This window comes from Salmo salar, chromosome ssa15 (assembly GCF_905237065.1).
Source record: "Salmo salar chromosome ssa15, Ssal_v3.1, whole genome shotgun sequence".
Taxonomy (NCBI): domain Eukaryota; kingdom Metazoa; phylum Chordata; class Actinopteri; order Salmoniformes; family Salmonidae; genus Salmo; species Salmo salar.
This window is the reverse complement of record NC_059456.1, coordinates 30,832,869-30,851,477: the sequence shown is the minus strand read 5'-3', so window position 1 is coordinate 30,851,477 and position 18,609 is coordinate 30,832,869. Positions and strand designations below refer to the sequence as shown.

Genomic DNA, 18,609 nt, shown 5'->3' with positions numbered 1-18,609 from the left:
ACTAGTATTGTATATGTACAAAACCATGAATTAAGCCGTTGGCCTTTATGTAAACTAAATGATAGCCTTCATATGTACTTAGACCACAGATCTAGGAGATGTAATGTTCCATGTCCCCCTCCCTAGGCCCCCACCCACCGCACCCCCAGCATGTCCAGCCTCAACTCCCAGGAGTCGTCCAACGACATCGTCAAGCTGACGGAAAAGCAGCAGTCGGAGTACCGCAACGCCTACCAGGAGTACATCGCCCAGATGGCCACGTTGGAGGTAGGCGGAGGCGGGGGAGAGAAGCCCGTCCAGCCCCACCCAAACCAGTTCATGACCTCCGCCAGCTCTGAGGACAAAACCAAGGACAAGGCTACCACCAAGAGAAGCACCTCCAAGCTTCCCGCCGTGGATGCCCCGGACTTCACCACCGCCGAAGCACCCCTGGACCCCATCACAGAGGAGGACGAGAAGCAGGACCACCATGGCTCCTCCAAGAACCTGCTCGGACGCAAGGCGCCCGGGTCCAGTGACCGGGGGAGCGGCCTGTTCCAGGGAGCAGCCGACCTCAAGATGAAGACCGGCGGGCTGCCCTACCAGAAGCTCACCAGCGACGACGAGGATTCGGAGAACTCCGACGCTCCTCTCCTGGGGGATGCGAAAAAGCCAGGTGACCCCAAAGCATCCTCCCTGGCTCTGGCTAAGGGTAAAGAATACCTGTCTGACGCCATGCTGGATAAGAAGGATTCGTCTGACTCCGGCATGCGCTCCAACGAGAGCTCGCCCAACCACTCCCTGCAGGATGAGGAGGCTGACCTGTCCCAGCTGGAGCAGGCCAACCTGATCGAGCTGGACCAGGAGGACAGCCAGAGCCGGGCAGCCAGTAAGAGGGGTCTGCCCAGCAGCCTGAGTGGTCTCCAGGACCCAGCTGTGGCCCGCATGTCCATCTGCTCCGAGGACCAGTGCAGCCTGCTGGCCAGCAGCCCCGAAGAGAGCTGGCCCTCGTCCAAGAGCTACAACCTCAACCGCACGCCCAGCAACACCACCCTCAACAACAACACCAATGCCCAGCAGCAGGGGAACCAGCAGCGTTGCCAGGGACAGAGGGCTCCGGTGGGGTCCACCGACACCACCTGTTCCACCCCTACTTCCTCCTCCATCAGCGAGGTCATTGTCTCCACGGGTTCCGGCACCACCAGTACCACCACCAAGCCCGGCCCGCACAACGAGAACGTGCGCGTGGTGCACCTGAAGAGGGGGCTGAACCCCGGGGATCCTCCGGAGATCACCACCGTGTCCTCTGACACCGTCACTTTCGGAGAGGAGCGCGAGAGCATCCTGTGAGCCCCACGCCCATCTCATACCCAGGAGAGCACTTAGTCAGTAGATGTTTGGTGTGGTAATCTGACAATGCATGCGTAGCAAGGTACCGTAGCTAGCTAAATGGGTAAATAAATGATGTTAGTGCTTGGTGTGCACTAAGTAGATAGCCTTGTTAAACCAGCCTGATCTGGCAACCTCACCATGTGTTACAGGAGAGCGCAGCGGTCAGTCTGGTTTCACCAGGCTACTAAGTAGAGGTAGCTCACTGAGATGTTGTATTCTGTATTTGTATTGTCTAAAGCGAAGTGAAGTGACCTCTACTAACCGTAGATGTTCTCCTCTGGAGGTGAAGGTAGCTAGCTACGTACACTGTAAAAAAAGATCTTTAGATCAACCTAATTTACTTCACCTCTGGTAAAAACAACATTATTATGACAAATATATGAGTCAATGCCAACTGTTATATTTCATTATATTTGAAGTTGTAACCTGTTTATTTCAACACTATACCTACATTTCCCCTTTGGTTAAACTTAATATAACAAATACAAAAAATATTTAACAATATTTGACAATACAACCAATATTTTTCATCTTGTTCCTAGTTCAATTTTTACTTTGGAGTTACCTATCCAAATGTCTTCAATTGTGTTACAAGCAATTTAAATCAACAACCTATAAAATAAGAAAATAAGATGTTTTAAAATAATGTTTCCAAACTTAAGACCTTCACATTTAGTAACCACAGTATCATAACCAAGCAATGGCTACCATCACAAAGAAACATTATCAGGTGCTTTAGTATCATTACAGATGATGGCAGTGTACAAGATTAAGTTTGAATAACAAATACAATAGACCACCTCAACTGGAATGACATTCACTCTCAGGGGTGGGCAAAAATAACCAACTGAAGGCCACGCCCCCCCAATAAGCCACGCCTCGGTAACTCTTCTGATAGGCTGCCGCTGCTACATTGCCCCTACCGCTATTCAATGTGCATGAGGCGTTGAAAGCAATTTTCAAATAAAAAAATCACATTGATCTGACGAATTCGTTAGTTGATTTCAGACAAATTGATAGAAATTGAATGAACCAAAGCGTAAATTTTGATCATTCCAATCAGTAAAAGCACTTAACAGCGCCGTCCCATTTTTTACAGTGCAGTATAATTTATAACTTAACTACGTACAGTGACTGACTAACTATCTGTTTATTGTTTTGCACTACAACAAGCATGGTGGCCTGGGTGGCAGTCTGTTTGTGCCATCTCGCCAACTCCTTGTCATGCTAATGGCTTGACAATGAGCAATGGAGCTGGCAAGAGCACAAACAGATCTGGGACCAGGCTACAAGCATGCCTCAACAGTGTTAATATTAGCTGCTGCTGCCTATGTGTGTCAACAAGTGATGTATTGAGCTTGTGGGTGGGTAAAAGAGAAGATACCTGGTATAGATGAAGAATGAATGCATATGAACACGTGAGCCAAATGAACAAAATTGTGCGTGGGATCTGTTTTTGTCGTGTCTCAGCAAATGACATGGAGGAGAGTCAACTGAACTATTCGTCTCATTGCAAAAGCCACCGGCCTTTTAACTATTTTACCTTCCTATGGGCCCTGGTCCAAAGTGGTGCGCTATCGGTGGAATAGGGTGCCATTTGGGATTGCATCTCCTGCCAACACGAACAAAAATGTTGGATAAAAGGGAGGGACGTTGACACTAATATGCGACAACAATAGCAATTTAACAACAAATTGACAACGAGAAGTAATCTTCAGAAAAAGTTATTGATCGCTGCAAAATTCAGTTGCTGACTCTTCGCCATATGATACATGGGACTGTATGTATGCTGCTTTGTAATGAACAGTGGGTGTAAAGTAATTTGGTTTATTACATGTTGTCAGGGCCTGTCTCCTCCCGTAACAGTAGTAGAGGCCAATAGTAGAGGCCCCATTTGTGAATCCAATGCCATTAAATGTACATTTTAATTAAGCAGATATAAAATGTACACTTAATGGCGTCCGATTCACAAATCTGGCCACAGATTGGTGTTGCATGCATACCTAATGAACTGTACATTGCATGCGTAAATGAGTTTGCAAATATCAAAGAGTGCTCTCCTATGTGTTGCATGCACAGTGATGTTGTATGGTGTCTTAACCAGTCGGATGAAGGGAAAGAAGGGAGTGGTGCCGTCAGACGTTATCTGACTGAAAAATAAAACCTGGATGTTGACCTTCTACAGTCTAGCCTCTTGTATGTTCTCACAAAGAAATGAGACATTATACGTATGAACCACTAAGTGTTCTCATACTTTCATACAGCACTTCCTTCTTAACGTCGGCCAGCAGGAGGCGTGCTCCCCCATGCAAAAATATGATGTGCCATTTTGCAGACGCTCTCATCCAAAGCGACTTAAGAGTCATGCGTGCATAAATTGTTTTACGTATGGTTGATCCCGGGAATCGAACCCACTATCCTGGAGCTGCCATGTGTTACCAACTGTGCTACAGAGAACCACCAGTGAGTGACTAGATGGATCTGGGCATGCCAGCACACCAGCCTAGATAACTAGATAAGATTAGTACTGCAATGCATTGAGCCTTGTGATATCGTCTTCCTAATTAATCTGACTCCATTCAGATACATTTAAAAGCAAGTTAAAGGGAAGTTGCACCATCCTTTGCTGTAAGAGAAAGTATAGTGACAGTAATTTAAAAGATTGAAAAAGGTCAGGTATTATAACGTAATATGGATATTAACATAACGTACAGTATAAGGAATATACTTTATTATTGTATAAAAGTGCAATTTACAACATTTCTTTGAAAGCCGCAGTACAATAAAATGCATCTTTATATTCTCTGCAACAAATCAGCTACTATACAGGCATGATTTTGTCTTAACATTTATATACATCGACTGACCATTAGTCTGTCTGTAGTAATGTGCCACTTCCAAAAGAAAAGGCTATCTCCTCTTGTGGAAAGATATCTTGTTTCAATACTGTCATTTCAGTCAGTCTGTCATTGTGTTTCCATCATTGTTGAGGAATCATTCTTCAGTTGGAAGAAAAGATATCAGCCAGGCCAGTAGATAAATAAAAAGTAAAAACAACAACAACACATATCTCCTTTTAGGAAGACAAATGAAAGTTAAATCAAGCGGAAATCCAGCCAGCCATTGGAGGGGAACATGAGGTCTTGTTTAAAACACACCTGTCAGAGACTGGGAAGAGAAAAGAGGGTCGTGTTTAAAGAGAAGCCAAGCTAAAGGACAGACGGGGAACTGGACAGTCAGAATGGCGCCTGAGAGGAAGACGCACTTCTTTTTCTACTTTAACCAAACACTGAAATACTGGTGAGGGTGTATCTCATATGGCACCCTATTCCCTATGTAGTGCACTACTTTTAACCAGGGCCCTTAGGGCACTACATAGAGAATAGGGTGCTATTTGGGATGCAAACACTGAAATACTGGGCAGTCCCTGAGCACCAGATGGAGGCGTCGACGGAGGAATAAGCAACATCCTGTCAACCTCTAAGTCCAACGTGGAAATGGAACTATACTATAGCTATAATGATGCTGGCAGGCGCCGGCTTTTCCTCTGCAAATGATCTACAGACCGGTTGTTTTCAGAACCCACAACCACTGACTGGAGTAGCCAGTCTGTCTTATGTAGCCAGAGACTATTATTTCATGATAGGTTATTCCATCTACAGTGATGTCATATCTTAGTCAACAATATAACACTTCACATAGACTACCCTTTTCAAAGAGCAACTTATGCCAAGTATCCATGACCTAATACACAAAAAAAAAAACGCTATCTAGAATCTAAAAATGAGTATTTTGCCTGTCCCCATAGGAGAACCCTTTTTGGTCCCAGGTAGAACCCTTTTGGGTTCTATCTTTCCACAGAGGGTTCTACATGGAACCAAAAAGCATTCTCCTATCGGGACAGTGTAGTTTGGACCCATTTGAGCGCAGCTTGTTTTTTCCTAATGAACAAAATGACCATTCCACATAGAAATGATGGATACAATAATGGCAGTAAGGACACACTTACCCATTCTGTGAAGGAGAGTTTAGCTGTCATGAGTCTCCGTCCCTTTGGGGAAGTGGTCACTTGACTGTAAAAACAGGCAAGACAACCACTGTTAAATATGACCATTTGCAGAGAGAGGCTCCTGGCATTGCTGAGTTAGTACAGTTGCAGTGATCTGATCTCTATTGGGCTGATGCTACTTTCATTCACCACCAAGCTGTCATGTGTACAATAACCAACAGTGGCACATAGTCAAATGAAAAAGCTTTATGAGAAGCCAAATAGGCAGACTGCTTTGGAAATAATGTAAAAAATAGATATATTCTAAAAGCCTTTAATTAAAGTAAGCATATAAACATATATTACCTAGGCCACATTGATACTGTACATGTCATAGGATTCAGGGGATCCATTCAAATATAGGAATTCCAACTGAACACGCTAGAATCTGTGTAGCCTACTATGGTTCCGTCTATTTCTTTTTCCGAACCACTCCAAAACAGAAGCCCTCTTATTGGAAAAATCAACCTATTCGATTCTATTTTTACCTGAAAGGTGATGAGGCTGATGTCTGAGTTGATGGTTGCTAGGGGATTCCTGGGTGATGCTGCCTGTCCCTGTCCCAGTCGCTGCTGCTGATGTTGGCAGCTGGAGAGGGACGAGCTAGAGTCCAGTGCAATCTGAAGGTCCAAGATATAGTCTATAACATGCTGCAATATCTCAATTTTACTGACGTTCCCGTTCTGTGGGAGGCTGGGCACGAGTTCCTTCAGCATTGTGTAGCAGTCGTTCATATTGTACAGCAGACTCAGAGGGTCATCCATCGGGCTCTTGCTCCGGGAGATGCCGAGGGTATGTTCCGATGAGTTGGAGATGTTGTTCCTCATAGACCGCTCCGGGCTTATTGCTTTCATGACGACAGTTGAGTGCGATAAGATATTAAGCATGAAAGAAACCGGTATTTTAGGCTAGTCTTTGCCGTGTACAATCAGTCAGCACGTTGTCAATTGTTCTTATAAAGGCTCGTGAACGGGGCTTGTCTCACATCAGGGCGAAATGCACGTCGATTGGCTACCTAGAAGTGTCAATCACTATCCCAAGCAACAGTATTGGTTTAAATGCGGAAGATCTTTTACATCCCTCCCATATTTTCCGCATTCTTGAGCAAGTTATGTGAAGGCGCGCACTAAAGTGATGCTATTCTCTGTTACCTGCGAGATGAGGTTGGCGGGCCCTTGTGAAAATCTGTTTTGAAGTCATCTGAGTCTGTATTTCTGATCTAAATGAAAGCACATCCATGTGCCAAATGTAGGCTACCTCGTAATTACGCAGATACAATTAAGTTGGATGTTTTACCATCTATTACATTTCCAAGTTCCAGCTATTGTTAGTCTATATTATTTTCCATAGAGGGAAATTGCAGGGTTTCGTGGCCACTAGCTCATCTGGAGTGAGTTTACTTCACAATGCGCTAAGCTGTGCTCAGTTTCTCAATTTCTTTCCCACTGTACCAAGTTGAACCCAATCGGATGATGGCTTGGCACAACGGAACTCAACACACACTGCAGTAGCTGTAGCGAGTTGCCTGCATCGCCGCAAGCTCCCACTTCTACCGACTCCCTGGCGCCAGCGTTGTGACGACATCCAATTCACAGCAGCCCGAGAAGCCAGTCGGCGCGGCGCCGCTCAGGCAGCTGCTATGACGACGGCAGCTGCAAGTCAGCGCGCGGGCTCTCAGCTGACTTAAGATGGAGCTCCTCCCGGTGCCTGCCCTGGAGTCGCCGGAGTCATACACCTGCACTGGTGGTTTGCTTTTCTCAACACAACAGATTAACTGTTTCATAACTGTATACTGTCTTATTTCACTAGCTGTCCTAGATGCCACTTTTCTTTTCTCCTCATTTCAAAGTACCCTGTCACTCAATGCTGGTGTCCCAAATGGCACCCTATTCCCTATATAGTGCACTAAAATATAGGGAATATGGTGACATTTGGGTTTAATACACTATATAGGGAATATGGTGACATTTGGGTTTAGTACACTATATATGGAATAGGGTGACATTTTGGACGTAGCCAATGCTTCATTATGTATTTTCCATGGTCACTCTTGGAAAAGAGTATAGGGAATATGGAGACATTTGGATGGATGCAGCATGTACCCACTTTCCCTCAGTTTCATATGGAGGATGCAAACAAAGTACAAAAATAAGCCATAGTCTCTTAAAAAAGTTAGGGGGAAAATAACACTGATGTTTTCATGATATTAAAACTGGGTAGGAAGAAGAGACCTGGAGCAGTTGTGAAAATATCTCTTTCCAGCACTCGTACATAGAGTGAATGTGTTCATTTTAACCTTCTGAGTTAAGAACGACAGGCACGTTTGATGGAAAGAAAGACAGAAGTATGTATTTACACGGCTGTGACTGACTGCCAACCTAGATTTATCATATTAACTAAATGTCTCACGTTGTGGTATTTTCCACCCTGCTCATCAATGTTGCACTTTATCCAACATGGGTAGTATTACAGGGCTTATGTTCTATCCTATGATATTTATTCTGGACAGCATGCTTGTTGAAGCTGGGACAACATTTACCTTGCATTTCAGAGCAACAATTAATCCTCTATCATAGAATGAACTCAGGGACTCCCTTACTTTTAGATGAAACGTTTTCCTGTACACTCTTAGAAAAAAGGGTTCCTAAAGGGTTCTTCAGCTGTCCCCATACGAGAATCAATCAATCAATCAAATGTATTTATAAAGCCCTTTTTACATCAGCCGATGTCACAAAGTGCTGTACAGAAACCCAGCCTAAAACCCCAAACAGCAAGCAATGCAAATGTAGAAGCACGATGGCTAGGAAAAACTCCCTAGAACCCATTTTGGTTCCAGATAAAACCCTTTTTGGTTCCAGGTAGAAGCATTTTGGGTTCCATGTAGAACCCAAAAAAGGAAGCAAAATAGTTCTACCTGGAACTAACAAGGGTTCTTCAAAGGGTTCTTCTATGGGGACAGCAGAATAACCCTTTTAGGCTCTAGATAGCACCTTTATTTCTAAGAGTGTAGAGCAATCAATCGTTAGTTATCTAGGTTTGATTTCCACTGATTTATCTCTCAGTTTCTCAATTGTTTTTATGTGTCATATTTGTTGACATGTTCGTTGACATGTTTGTTGACATGTTTGTTGACATACAGTATATTTGCTCTGTGGGAAGAATAGCAGCATCCCACATTCAACCCATTTATGTGCTAAAGGAAAGAAGGCACTTTAGTTTGGTGTTCCCCATGGGTCTCGTTCTACCTCTGTCTTCTGAACGACTCCTATGGAAATGGGTGCTGGCAGGCCTCTGTAATGGCTCTGGATGCATCCCAAATGGCCCCCTATTCCCTAAATAGTGCACTACGTTTAACCAGATGTTTGTGGAATGTTAAGTTGTCTATTGTCTTTGTATATGAATATTTGTGTATTGTCTAAAAAACGAAATAAAAGTACTGAGAATGAGGATACAAATGGTTGCAGCCTAAAGCCCTTACCAAATGGCACCCTATTCCCAATAGGACACTATAGGACTCAAAATACAGACATCATCCCCGTATGATGCATTTTTCATCATATGATGCAAAATGCAACATAATATGATGGCAAAACACATAATACGGGGAAGATTTTTGTATTTTGAAAGTTACATATCTTGAAAACTTGATTGCTGACAAGCAAAACATTTTGGGACTATGTCAACAATGAGTAATGAAACAAATACCAAAAGATTGTTTTTGGGTGGAGTTTTCCTTTAACATTCCACAAACATAGATCCACTAAAGGAGACATGACCTTGGCTGGGACTTAATTCCCAACCTTCAACATACAGTAGAGAACACCTACTCAGGCGTACATCTATTTCAACAAACATTAATGACATCAAACTTGCTCAGATCCACATGCTCCCAATCCAAGCGTGGGCCGCGCTGGGCATCTCCGGCGCGGCCCACGCTTGGATTGCGTCCTACCTGACAGGTCGCTCCTACCAGGTGGCGTGGCGAGAATCTGTCTTCTCACCACTGGTGTCCCCCAGGACTCTGTTCTAGGCCCTCTCCTATTCTCGCTATACACCAAGTCACTTGGCTCTGTCATATCCTCACATGGTCTCTCATATCATTGCTATGCAGACGACACACAATTCATCTTCTCCTTTCCCCCTTCTGACAACCAGGTGGCGAATCGCATCTCTGCATGTTAGGCAGACATATCAGTGTGGATGACGGATCACCACCTCAAGCTGAACCTCGGCAAGACGGAGCTGCTCTTCCTCCCGGGGAAGGACTGCCCGTTCCATGATCTCGCCATCACGGTTGACAACTCCCTTGTGTCCTCCTCCCAGAGTGCTAAGAGCCTCGGCGTGACCCTGGACAACACCCTGTCGTTCTCCACTAACATCAAGGCGGTGACCCGATCCTGTAGGTTCATGCTCTACAACATTCGCAGAGTACGACCCTGCCTCACACAGGAAGCGGCGCAGGTCCTAATCCAGGCACTTGTCATCTCCCGTCTGGATTACTGCAACTCGTTGTTGGCTGGGCTCCCTGCCTGTGCCATTAAACCCCTCCAACTCATCCAGAACGCCGTAGCCCGTCTGGTGTTCAACCTTCCCAAGTTCTCTCACGTCACCCCGCTCCTCCGCTCTCTCCACTGGCTTCCAGTCGAAGCTCGCATCCGCTACAAGACCATGGTGCTTGCCTACGGAGCTGTGAGGGGAACGGCACCTCCGTACCTTCAGGCTCTGATCAGGCCCTACACTCAAACAAGGGCACTGCGTTCATCCACCTCTGGCCTGCTCGCCTCCCTACCTCTGAGGAAGCACAGTTCCCGCTCAGCCCAGTCAAAACTGTTCGCTGCTCTGGCACCCCAATGGTGGAACAAGCTCCCTCACGACGCCAGGACAGCGGAGTCAATCACCACCTTCCGGAGACACCTGAAACCCCACCTCTTTAAGGAATACCTGGGATAGGATAAAGTAATCCTTCTAACCCCCCCTTTAAAAGATTTAGATGCACTATTGTAAAGTGGTTGTTCCACTGGATATTATAAGGTGAATGCACCAATTTGTAAGTCGCTCTGGATAAGAGCGTCTGCTAAATGACTTAAATGTAAATGTAAAATGGGCTAAAAGTCTTTGACCAGGTCAAAAGTAGTGCACTACATATGGAATAGGGTGCCATTTTGGACGTATTCCCATTTTGGACGCACACAATCTAACATATTTTTGCCTCTGGATTACAGTAATTTCATCTTGTATAATGTTTCTGTAATCAATGTTTTCATTCGTAGTTCTCAGTTCTGTTCTGTCAGTTCAATACGATCACACAATCATGTCATGATTTCTCCTGGGGAACAACTTTTACATCAGGTCTTCTTATTGCCCACAGTGCTGCCTCTCTCTCTCTCTCTCTTCAATACAAAGGGCTTTATTGGTATGGGAAACATATGTTTACATTGCCAAAGCTAGTGAAATAGATAAGCAAAAGTCTCTCTCTCTCTCTGAATTCAATTCAAAGGGCTTTATTGGCATGGGAAACATATGTTCACATTGCCAAAGCAGAAAACGGATATCTAGAGAATCACACTACTCTTCCTTCCTCTTATTCTTCCTTCTTTACCTCGTCATTCTCTCTCTGTCTCTGTGTTGAGGATAGGAGAACTTCATAGGACAGGTGTTATTTGCTCTGCTGTCTCAAGGCCATGCTGCTGAAACTTCAAAGGGGGAGATGGGAGAGAATACCTGCATAAAAGGTTAGACTTGGCATCTTTCTGTTTGGCCTGGACTTCCTCTCGCCTGGCCTCTGAGCTCTGGTCAGCAAATGAGTCCCAAATGGCACCCTATTCCCTATTTAGGGCACTACTTTTGACCAAGGCCCTATGGAATAGGGTGCCATTTGGGACGTATATGATGTGTGTGTGATGAGCTACAGGCCCCATTTGCTCACATAGTCCTGGTGGAAATACACACCCTCGTGTCAGAGATGGGTCACAAACCTCGCTGTGTACAGAGAAGATTATTATTGGGAAGGAACGCGGTGGGGGTGGAGCATCTCGGAAGGAAGGTGGTGGTTTAACTCCTCTTCGTTTCTCTCTAACTCAACCCCTGATCAGACCTGGTTTTGACCTTCATAGAGTGTGAACTCACACATGTATGTGTAACAGAGTTCACTCCACAGCTAGCTTGAAATGTTGTGCATAGAGCCATCCAATTGATACCTTTTGGGTGGCTCAAACTGTTGGAACGTTGTCATGGAGGGTGGTCACGTGTGTTATTAAAGCAGAGGTCCCGAGTTCCAGACAGGTATGAGCCAAATCAAGGGGAAGTGGTACTCAATAAGCAAAAATCTAATCAAATCGTATTTGTCACATGTGCCGAATTCAACCTTACTTACAAGCCCTTAACCAACAGTGCAGTTCAAGAAATAGAGTTAAGTAATTATTTACTAAATAAACTAAAGTACAAGCATTTCGCTCCAGGTTAGTCGAGGTAATATGTACATGTAGGTAGGGATAAAGTGACTGTGTCCCGTTGTATAATGATCGGAGACAGGCACAGGAATACATAATGGGGGGGTTCAATTACTCCACCCAAAAATACAACATGACATGAAAAGGCATGGGGACGAAGCCCAAAACAAACACGTATATAAAATACACAGGGATGTAACCCAAACTAAGAGCGAGGAGTAAACCTCTAATATATACACAGGGCGAGACCCTTAACACTACACGGACGAGACCCAAAATAACAAATGCACAATACATGTCGCACGAAGCTGAAACAACAAGGTACAGGTATTCATAAGATCAACGGACATGGGAACAATAATCGACCAAGACAATGGTGAACATATATACAATTACTAATCAGGGGGAATGGGAACCAGGTGTGCGTAATGAAACAGTTTGGTGACGTCTAGATTCCAGTGACGTAGACCTCCGGAATGAGCAGCAGCACCGCGCGGATCCGTGACAGTACCCCCCCCCACGCGCTGCACCAGCAGTGGAACAACACCGACCTCGGGGATGACCACAGGGAATCAGTGCGGGTCAGTTGCAGCTGCCGAAGTTGTGGCGGCGTCGGACAGGCCAGTTGCAGCTGCCAAAGTTGCGGAGTCGTCGGACGGGCCAGTTGCAGCTGCTGAAGTTGCGTCGTCGGACGGACGGCCATTCCCGCTGTCTCCATTTAAGGTCAGTTATTCTGTCACGTTGTATAAATGATTGGAGACAGGCGCAGGAATACGTAACAGGGGTTTGAATACTCCACCCAAAAATACAACATGACATGAAAAGGCATGGGGACGAAGCCCAAAACAAACATGTATACAAAAACACAGGGATGTAACCCAAACAAAAGACTAAGGTTAAACCTCTAATAAATACACGGAACGAGACCCATGATAACAAGTGCACAACAAACACAGGACGAGACCCGTAATAACGAGTACACAATACACATAGGTACTCACAAGACCAACGGACATGGGAACAATAATCGACCAAGACAATGGTGAACAGAGAGCACATATATGCAATTACTAATCAGGGGGAATGGGAACCAGGTGTGCGTAATGATCCAGTTAAGTGACTCCTAGAGGCCGGTGACATGGACCTCCGGAACTGGTGCACGGAATGAGCAGCAGTACTGGGGGGATCCGTGACACTATGCATAGATAATAAACAGCGAGTAGCAGCATTGTAAAAACAAATGGGGGATCAATGTAAATATGTAAAAGCAATCAACGTGACGTCCATAACATATGCAGACACACGCACACATTTGCATTTAAGGAAGTGCAAGTCCGGAAGGCACGGCAGGCTAATTAGAGTGGATTCAAATCAGACCATTAAGCGATGTGACACTACATTCAACAGAGCCATAGCTTGCATCCCAAATGCCACCTTATTCCCTATTTAGTACACTACTTTTAACCTGGGCCATTGGGGCTCTGCTAGAAAATAGTGCCCTATACAGGGAATAGGTTGCCATTTGGGACACAGATTTACAGTCAGCAGAGAGGAAAACAGATATCTAGAGAATCACACTACTCTTCCTTCCTCTTATTCTTCCTTCTTTATCTCGTCATTCATTCCCCTCTTTCCTGTCCTCTGTGGTGGGGGCCAGGCTATGGGACCAGACTACGGAGCCAGGCCAGGTGAGAAGTGTCTTTGCCTGGGTCAGTGAGCACCGTGCTGGGGGAAAGACCCACAGGGAGAACACCTGCCTGGTGCTGCCCATCCTCCCACTCTCTCTCTCTCTCTCTCTCTCTCTCTCTCCCTACCCCTCCTCTCCACTCCCCTCCTCCTTTTCTATCTCTTTCTCTCTCTCTGTCTCTCTCTCTCTCTCCCTCCACCCCTCTCCAACCCCCCCCTCCACTCCCCTCCTGCTCCACTTGCTTCAGCTGCTAACACAGTCAGGCGCCAGGCGGACATCTGCCCACCTCTGGGTAATGGAGCTGTCACTAATGTAGTCCGTTTACGCCCTGCTCTCATTTATGTCTCTCTCTCTACTCCTCTCTTCCACTCACACTTCACTCCCTCCTTCCATCCCTCTGAGCACTGAACTGTATAACTGCTGAAATTATGTCAAACTTTTCTCACCCTCCTCTCACTCCCCCAGTGACTGCCCCTATGTGACGCAAATTAAGATAGTTCTAACTTAGGCACTGTGAACACCTTGAGATATTCTGCAAGAATCTCAACTGCATACTCCTCACATCATCTCTCCTCTCCTCCTCAAAACCCATTGGAGGAGAAGGTCAGAGGGGAGGGACATCTGGCTTTCTCATCCAACGGGTCTTGAGAAGGAGGTGAGTAGTGAGGAGAGAGGATGCGAGGAGTACGCAATTGAGATTCTCCCCACCTTCAGTTTTATGTTATGTTTTATGTTACGCTACGTTTTTTTAATTCAATACTGATGATAAACAAAGACTTTCAATTAGTGACAGCCAGGGAGAATCAATGTGCACTGTAAAGGGATTAGGGTGTCCTTTGGGACGCATCCTGGGTCAGCGGCAGGCCAGAGACTGGGCTTCTCCACCCAGGAAGACTAGGGATACTCATCCTCTCCTCTGGTTCTCCTGTGCCTCTTGTGCTCCTGCATCTGCAGTGCTTCCTCTTTGGCGTTTTAGGCTGGTTATCTGTAAAGCACTTTGACAACTGCTGATGTAAAAAGGGCTTAATAAAATACATTTGATTGATTGATTGATTGTGTTACATTAGCTGCCCTGTCCTACTGTGAACTGGAATGTTCCTCCCTATAAATGACTGAATGACATCTACTTAGCCATTGGTATTCGCTTTGATCTATAATTAGAGAAACAACTCGAAAACAACATAGCTGTCACGACTTTCGCCGAAGTTGGTCACTCTCCTTGTTCAGGCGGCGTTCGGCGGTCGACGTCACCGACCTTCTAGCCATCGCCGATCCACTTTTCATTTTCCATTGGTTTTGTCTTGTCATCCATCACACCTGGTTCCAATTCCATCAATTACATGTTGTGTATTTAACCCTCTGTTCCCCCTCATGTCCTTGTCCGTAATTGTTTGTTGTAGTGCTTGTGCACGGTATGCTGGTATTTACCGGGTTTTGTTTGAACCATTTATTGTATTGTTCTGTTGACGGTGGTTTATGGTTATGAAACACAACCGTTGTAAATCAGTTTCCGCTCTCCTGCGCCTGACTTCTCTGCCGCCAGTAGCATGGCATTACAATATCTCTTATATAAAGATGTAGGATTTTAATTTGAACCAGTTTGCTACAGCAGGAAAATAATAATTCAGCAACAGGAAATGTGAATTATTATGTGGAATATTATTAATGGGCATTAAGAGTAATCAAATTAAGATCTTACATTTGTAGTATGTACAAACAGTATGTATCCACTTACAGCTGGACAAAGCTGCACATCATGCAATGAGACAATATTAAAGCTGTGGCCCTGTGAGTATGACTACTAATCAATGATCCTGTGAGAGGCATTGATTAGACTGGAAGGCTCTTCAGAGGGACAACAGCTTCTCCTTCACACCAAGGCCATGGCAGCCATTGTCATGCACTCCACATTCTCACATATAGGCCTGGGAGGAATTTAATCTGTTTTTCTCATTAAAGTGTCATATTGTTATTATGAACAATTATAACTATTTGGATTATCCACGTATGTATTCATATGAAAATTAGTTTGTGGAGTTAATTAAGTGTTGTGTTAACTATTGTGGAGCTGGCTGTGGTTTATCATACAATGCACAGTAATAACCTTTATGCTATTCTGTCAGATAGCTCAGTGCTGGACTTATGTGGAAAGTGGAGACACTTTAAAGTCAGCGTTGATGAAGGGAGATAAAAGCTACAATGCATCTGGATGACTGTATATGTCTGGTAAGATAAAGTAACACACAAGAGAAAGGAATGCATTTCTGCAAAATGACAGGTCTCTAGCTGCCCTCACTCATTAACCTTCATATCTGTGGAAATTACGAGAGTCTGATTATAATGATGAAATACAGGTGGAGGAGTGCTAGCTGCATGCATACCATTTTCTTTGTATGTGTTTTATGAGAGGTTTAGTATAAGCAGCTGGAGACTGAGAGAAGAGTGGAGAAGGAGCGGGGAGAGGAGCTGGGAGAGGAGCGGAGAGAGGAGCGGAGAGAGGAGCGAGGAGAGGAGCGGGGAGAGGAGCGGGGAGAGGAGCGAGGAGAGGAGCGGGGAGAGGAGCGGAGAGAGGAGCGGAGAGAGGAGCGGAGAGAGGAGCTGAGAGAGGAGCGGAGAGAGGAGCGGGGAGAGAGGGAGCGGGGAGGGGAGCGGGGAGAGGAGCGGAGAGAGGAGCGGAGAGAGGAGCGGAGAGAGGAGCGGGGAGAGGAGCGGGGAGAGGAGCGGAGAGAGGAGCGGAGAGAGGAGCGAGGAGAGGAGCGGGGAGAGGAGCGGAGAGAGGAGCGAGAGAGGAGCGGGGAGAGGAGCGGAGAGAGGAGCGGGGAGAGGAGCGGGGAGAGGAGCTGAGAGAGGAGCTGAGAGAGGAGCGGGGAGAGGAGCGAGGAGAGGTGCTGAGAGAGGAGCTGAGAGAGGAGCGGAGAGAGGAGCGGAGAGAGGAGCTGAGAGAGGAGCGGAGAGAGGAGCGGGGAGAGGAGCGGGGAGGAGCGGGGAGAGGAGCGGAGAGAGGAGCGGAGAGAGGAGCTGAGAGAGGAGTGGGGAGAGGAGCTGAGAGAGGAGCTGAGAAAGGAGCTGAGAAATGAGCGGAGAGAGGAGCTGAGAGAGGAGCGGAGAGAGGAGTGGGGAGAGGAGCGGAGAGAGGAGCTGAGAGAGGAGCGGAGAGAGGAGTGGGGATCTGGTAAAAAGATGCACTGGTAATAAAAATGCGACTTTAAAGGTAATGATTAAATTGCATGTTTTGTGGAGTGCTGTATAATATGGTAATTGCTGCAGCACTGTGGCGAGATGCCAGATCAGGAGGGACAAAACAGTAATCAAGACTAGATGATATGGAGGAAAGCCACAAGGAACTATCAAACTATCCCTGCTTTACAAGCTCTTTGTCATGCCTCCTCTATCCTCCGCTGTTTTGTTTGTTTGTTTCAGTGGCTTAAAATAAGTTAGGGGCCTGGGTGAGTGTTATGGATTATTGCCTATTGTGAACCAAACCAGTAGCTGCTGAGGGGCACCATATTAGCTGCTGGGATGATGAGTGACTGTCAGAGGAGAGATGTTACATATCCTGTGGAGTTTGACACTTCCACCCATAATCATGCTCCCATAGAAAGTATATGGTCATGTCCCAAATGGTACCCTATTCCCTATATAGTGCACTACTTTTGACCAGAGACCTGGGGTAATAGGGTGCCATTTGGGACTCATCTAACACCTTTATTTTATTCCGTTCTCCCCAAAACATATTACGGTGGAAACAATGCTCTGTCTGTCTCTGTCTGAGCCAATGAGTGTCTTTATATCTCTACATCAATATACTGCACAACTAGGCCTACATCTCAATCACTTCCACTGTGTACACACTTTATTCAGCTCCCATCTACAATACTTTATATTATTCAAAGGCATACACTGGTGTGTGAAATCATCTTCCTCCCTTTACAAGCTCACAGACAGACAGACAGACAGTCAAGCAGGAAGGCAGACAGTCAAGCAGGAAGGCTGGCAGGCAAGTAGACACACAGGCAGATAGGCAGGTAGCCAGCCAGACAGGCAGACCTACAGGCAGACAGGCAGGTAGCCAACAAGACAGGCAGACCTACAGGCAGGTAGGCAGCCAGCCAGACAGGCAGACCTACAGGCAGACAGGTAGGTAGCTAGCCAGACAGGCAGATATACAGACAGACAGGCAGGTAGCCAGCCAGACAGGCAGACCTACAGGCAGACAGGCAGGTAGCCAGCCAGACAGGCAGACCTACAGGCAGACAGGCAGGTAGCCAGCCAGACAGGCAGATAGCCAGCCAGACAGGCAGACCTACAGGCAGACAAGCAGGTAGACAACCAGACAGGCAGACCTACAGGCAGACAGGCAGGTAGCCAACCAGACAGGCAGACCTACAGGCAGACAGGTAGGTAGCCAGCCAGACAGGCAGACAGGCAGGTAGCCAGCCAGACAGGCAGATATACAGACAGACAGGCAGACAGGCAGGTAGCCAACCAGACAGGCAGACCTACAGGCAGGTAGGCAGCCAGCCAGACAGGCAGACCTACAGGCAGACAGGTAGGTAGCCAGCCAGACAGGCAGATATACAGACAGGCAGGTAGGCAGCCAGCCAGACAGGCAGACCTACAGGAAGACCTACAGGCAGACAGGTAGGTAGCCAGCCAGACAGGCAGATATACAGACAGACAGGCAGGTAGCCAGCCAGACAGGCAGACCTACAGGCAGACAGGTAGGTAGCCAGCCAGACAGGCTGATATACAGACAGACAGCACGTAGGCAGCCAGCCAGACAGGCAGCCCCTACAGGCAGACAGGTAGGTAGCCAGCCAGACAGGCAGATATACAGACAGACCGGCAGGTAGCCAGCCAGACAGGCAGACCTACAGGCAGACAGGTAGGTAGCCAGCCAGACAGGCTGATATACAGACAGACAGACAGACAGCGCAGGTAGCCAGCCAGACAGGCAGCCCTACAGGCAGACAGGTAGGTAGCCAGCCAGACAGGCAGATATACAGACAGACAGGCAGGTAGCCAGCCAGACAGGCAGACCTACAGGCAGACGG

At 46.5% G+C, this 18,609-nt stretch overlaps 1 protein-coding gene and 1 pseudogene across 2 annotated transcripts in view; one reads left to right on the top strand and one right to left on the bottom strand.

Annotated features, from left to right (window-relative positions):
• The window catches only part of LOC106571256 (kinase D-interacting substrate of 220 kDa B-like), a 58,199-nt pseudogene extending 54,648 nt beyond the window's left edge, over positions 1–3,551 (top strand). The window contains exon 29 of the transcript XR_006759147.1: positions 127–3,551. The product of XR_006759147.1 is annotated as a kinase D-interacting substrate of 220 kDa B-like (transcript). The remainder of the gene's footprint in view (positions 1–126) is intronic.
• Positions 3,552–4,081: 530 nt separating this feature from the next.
• Positions 4,082–6,345, bottom strand: id2 (DNA-binding protein inhibitor ID-2). Its single transcript, NM_001141410.1, is given in 3 exon segments — positions 4,082–4,539; positions 5,381–5,444; positions 5,908–6,345. Coding segments are annotated over 2 exon segments (444 nt in total). The 5' UTR covers positions 6,307–6,345; the 3' UTR covers positions 4,082–4,539; positions 5,381–5,399.
• Between the last annotated feature and the right edge of the window lie 12,264 nt (positions 6,346–18,609).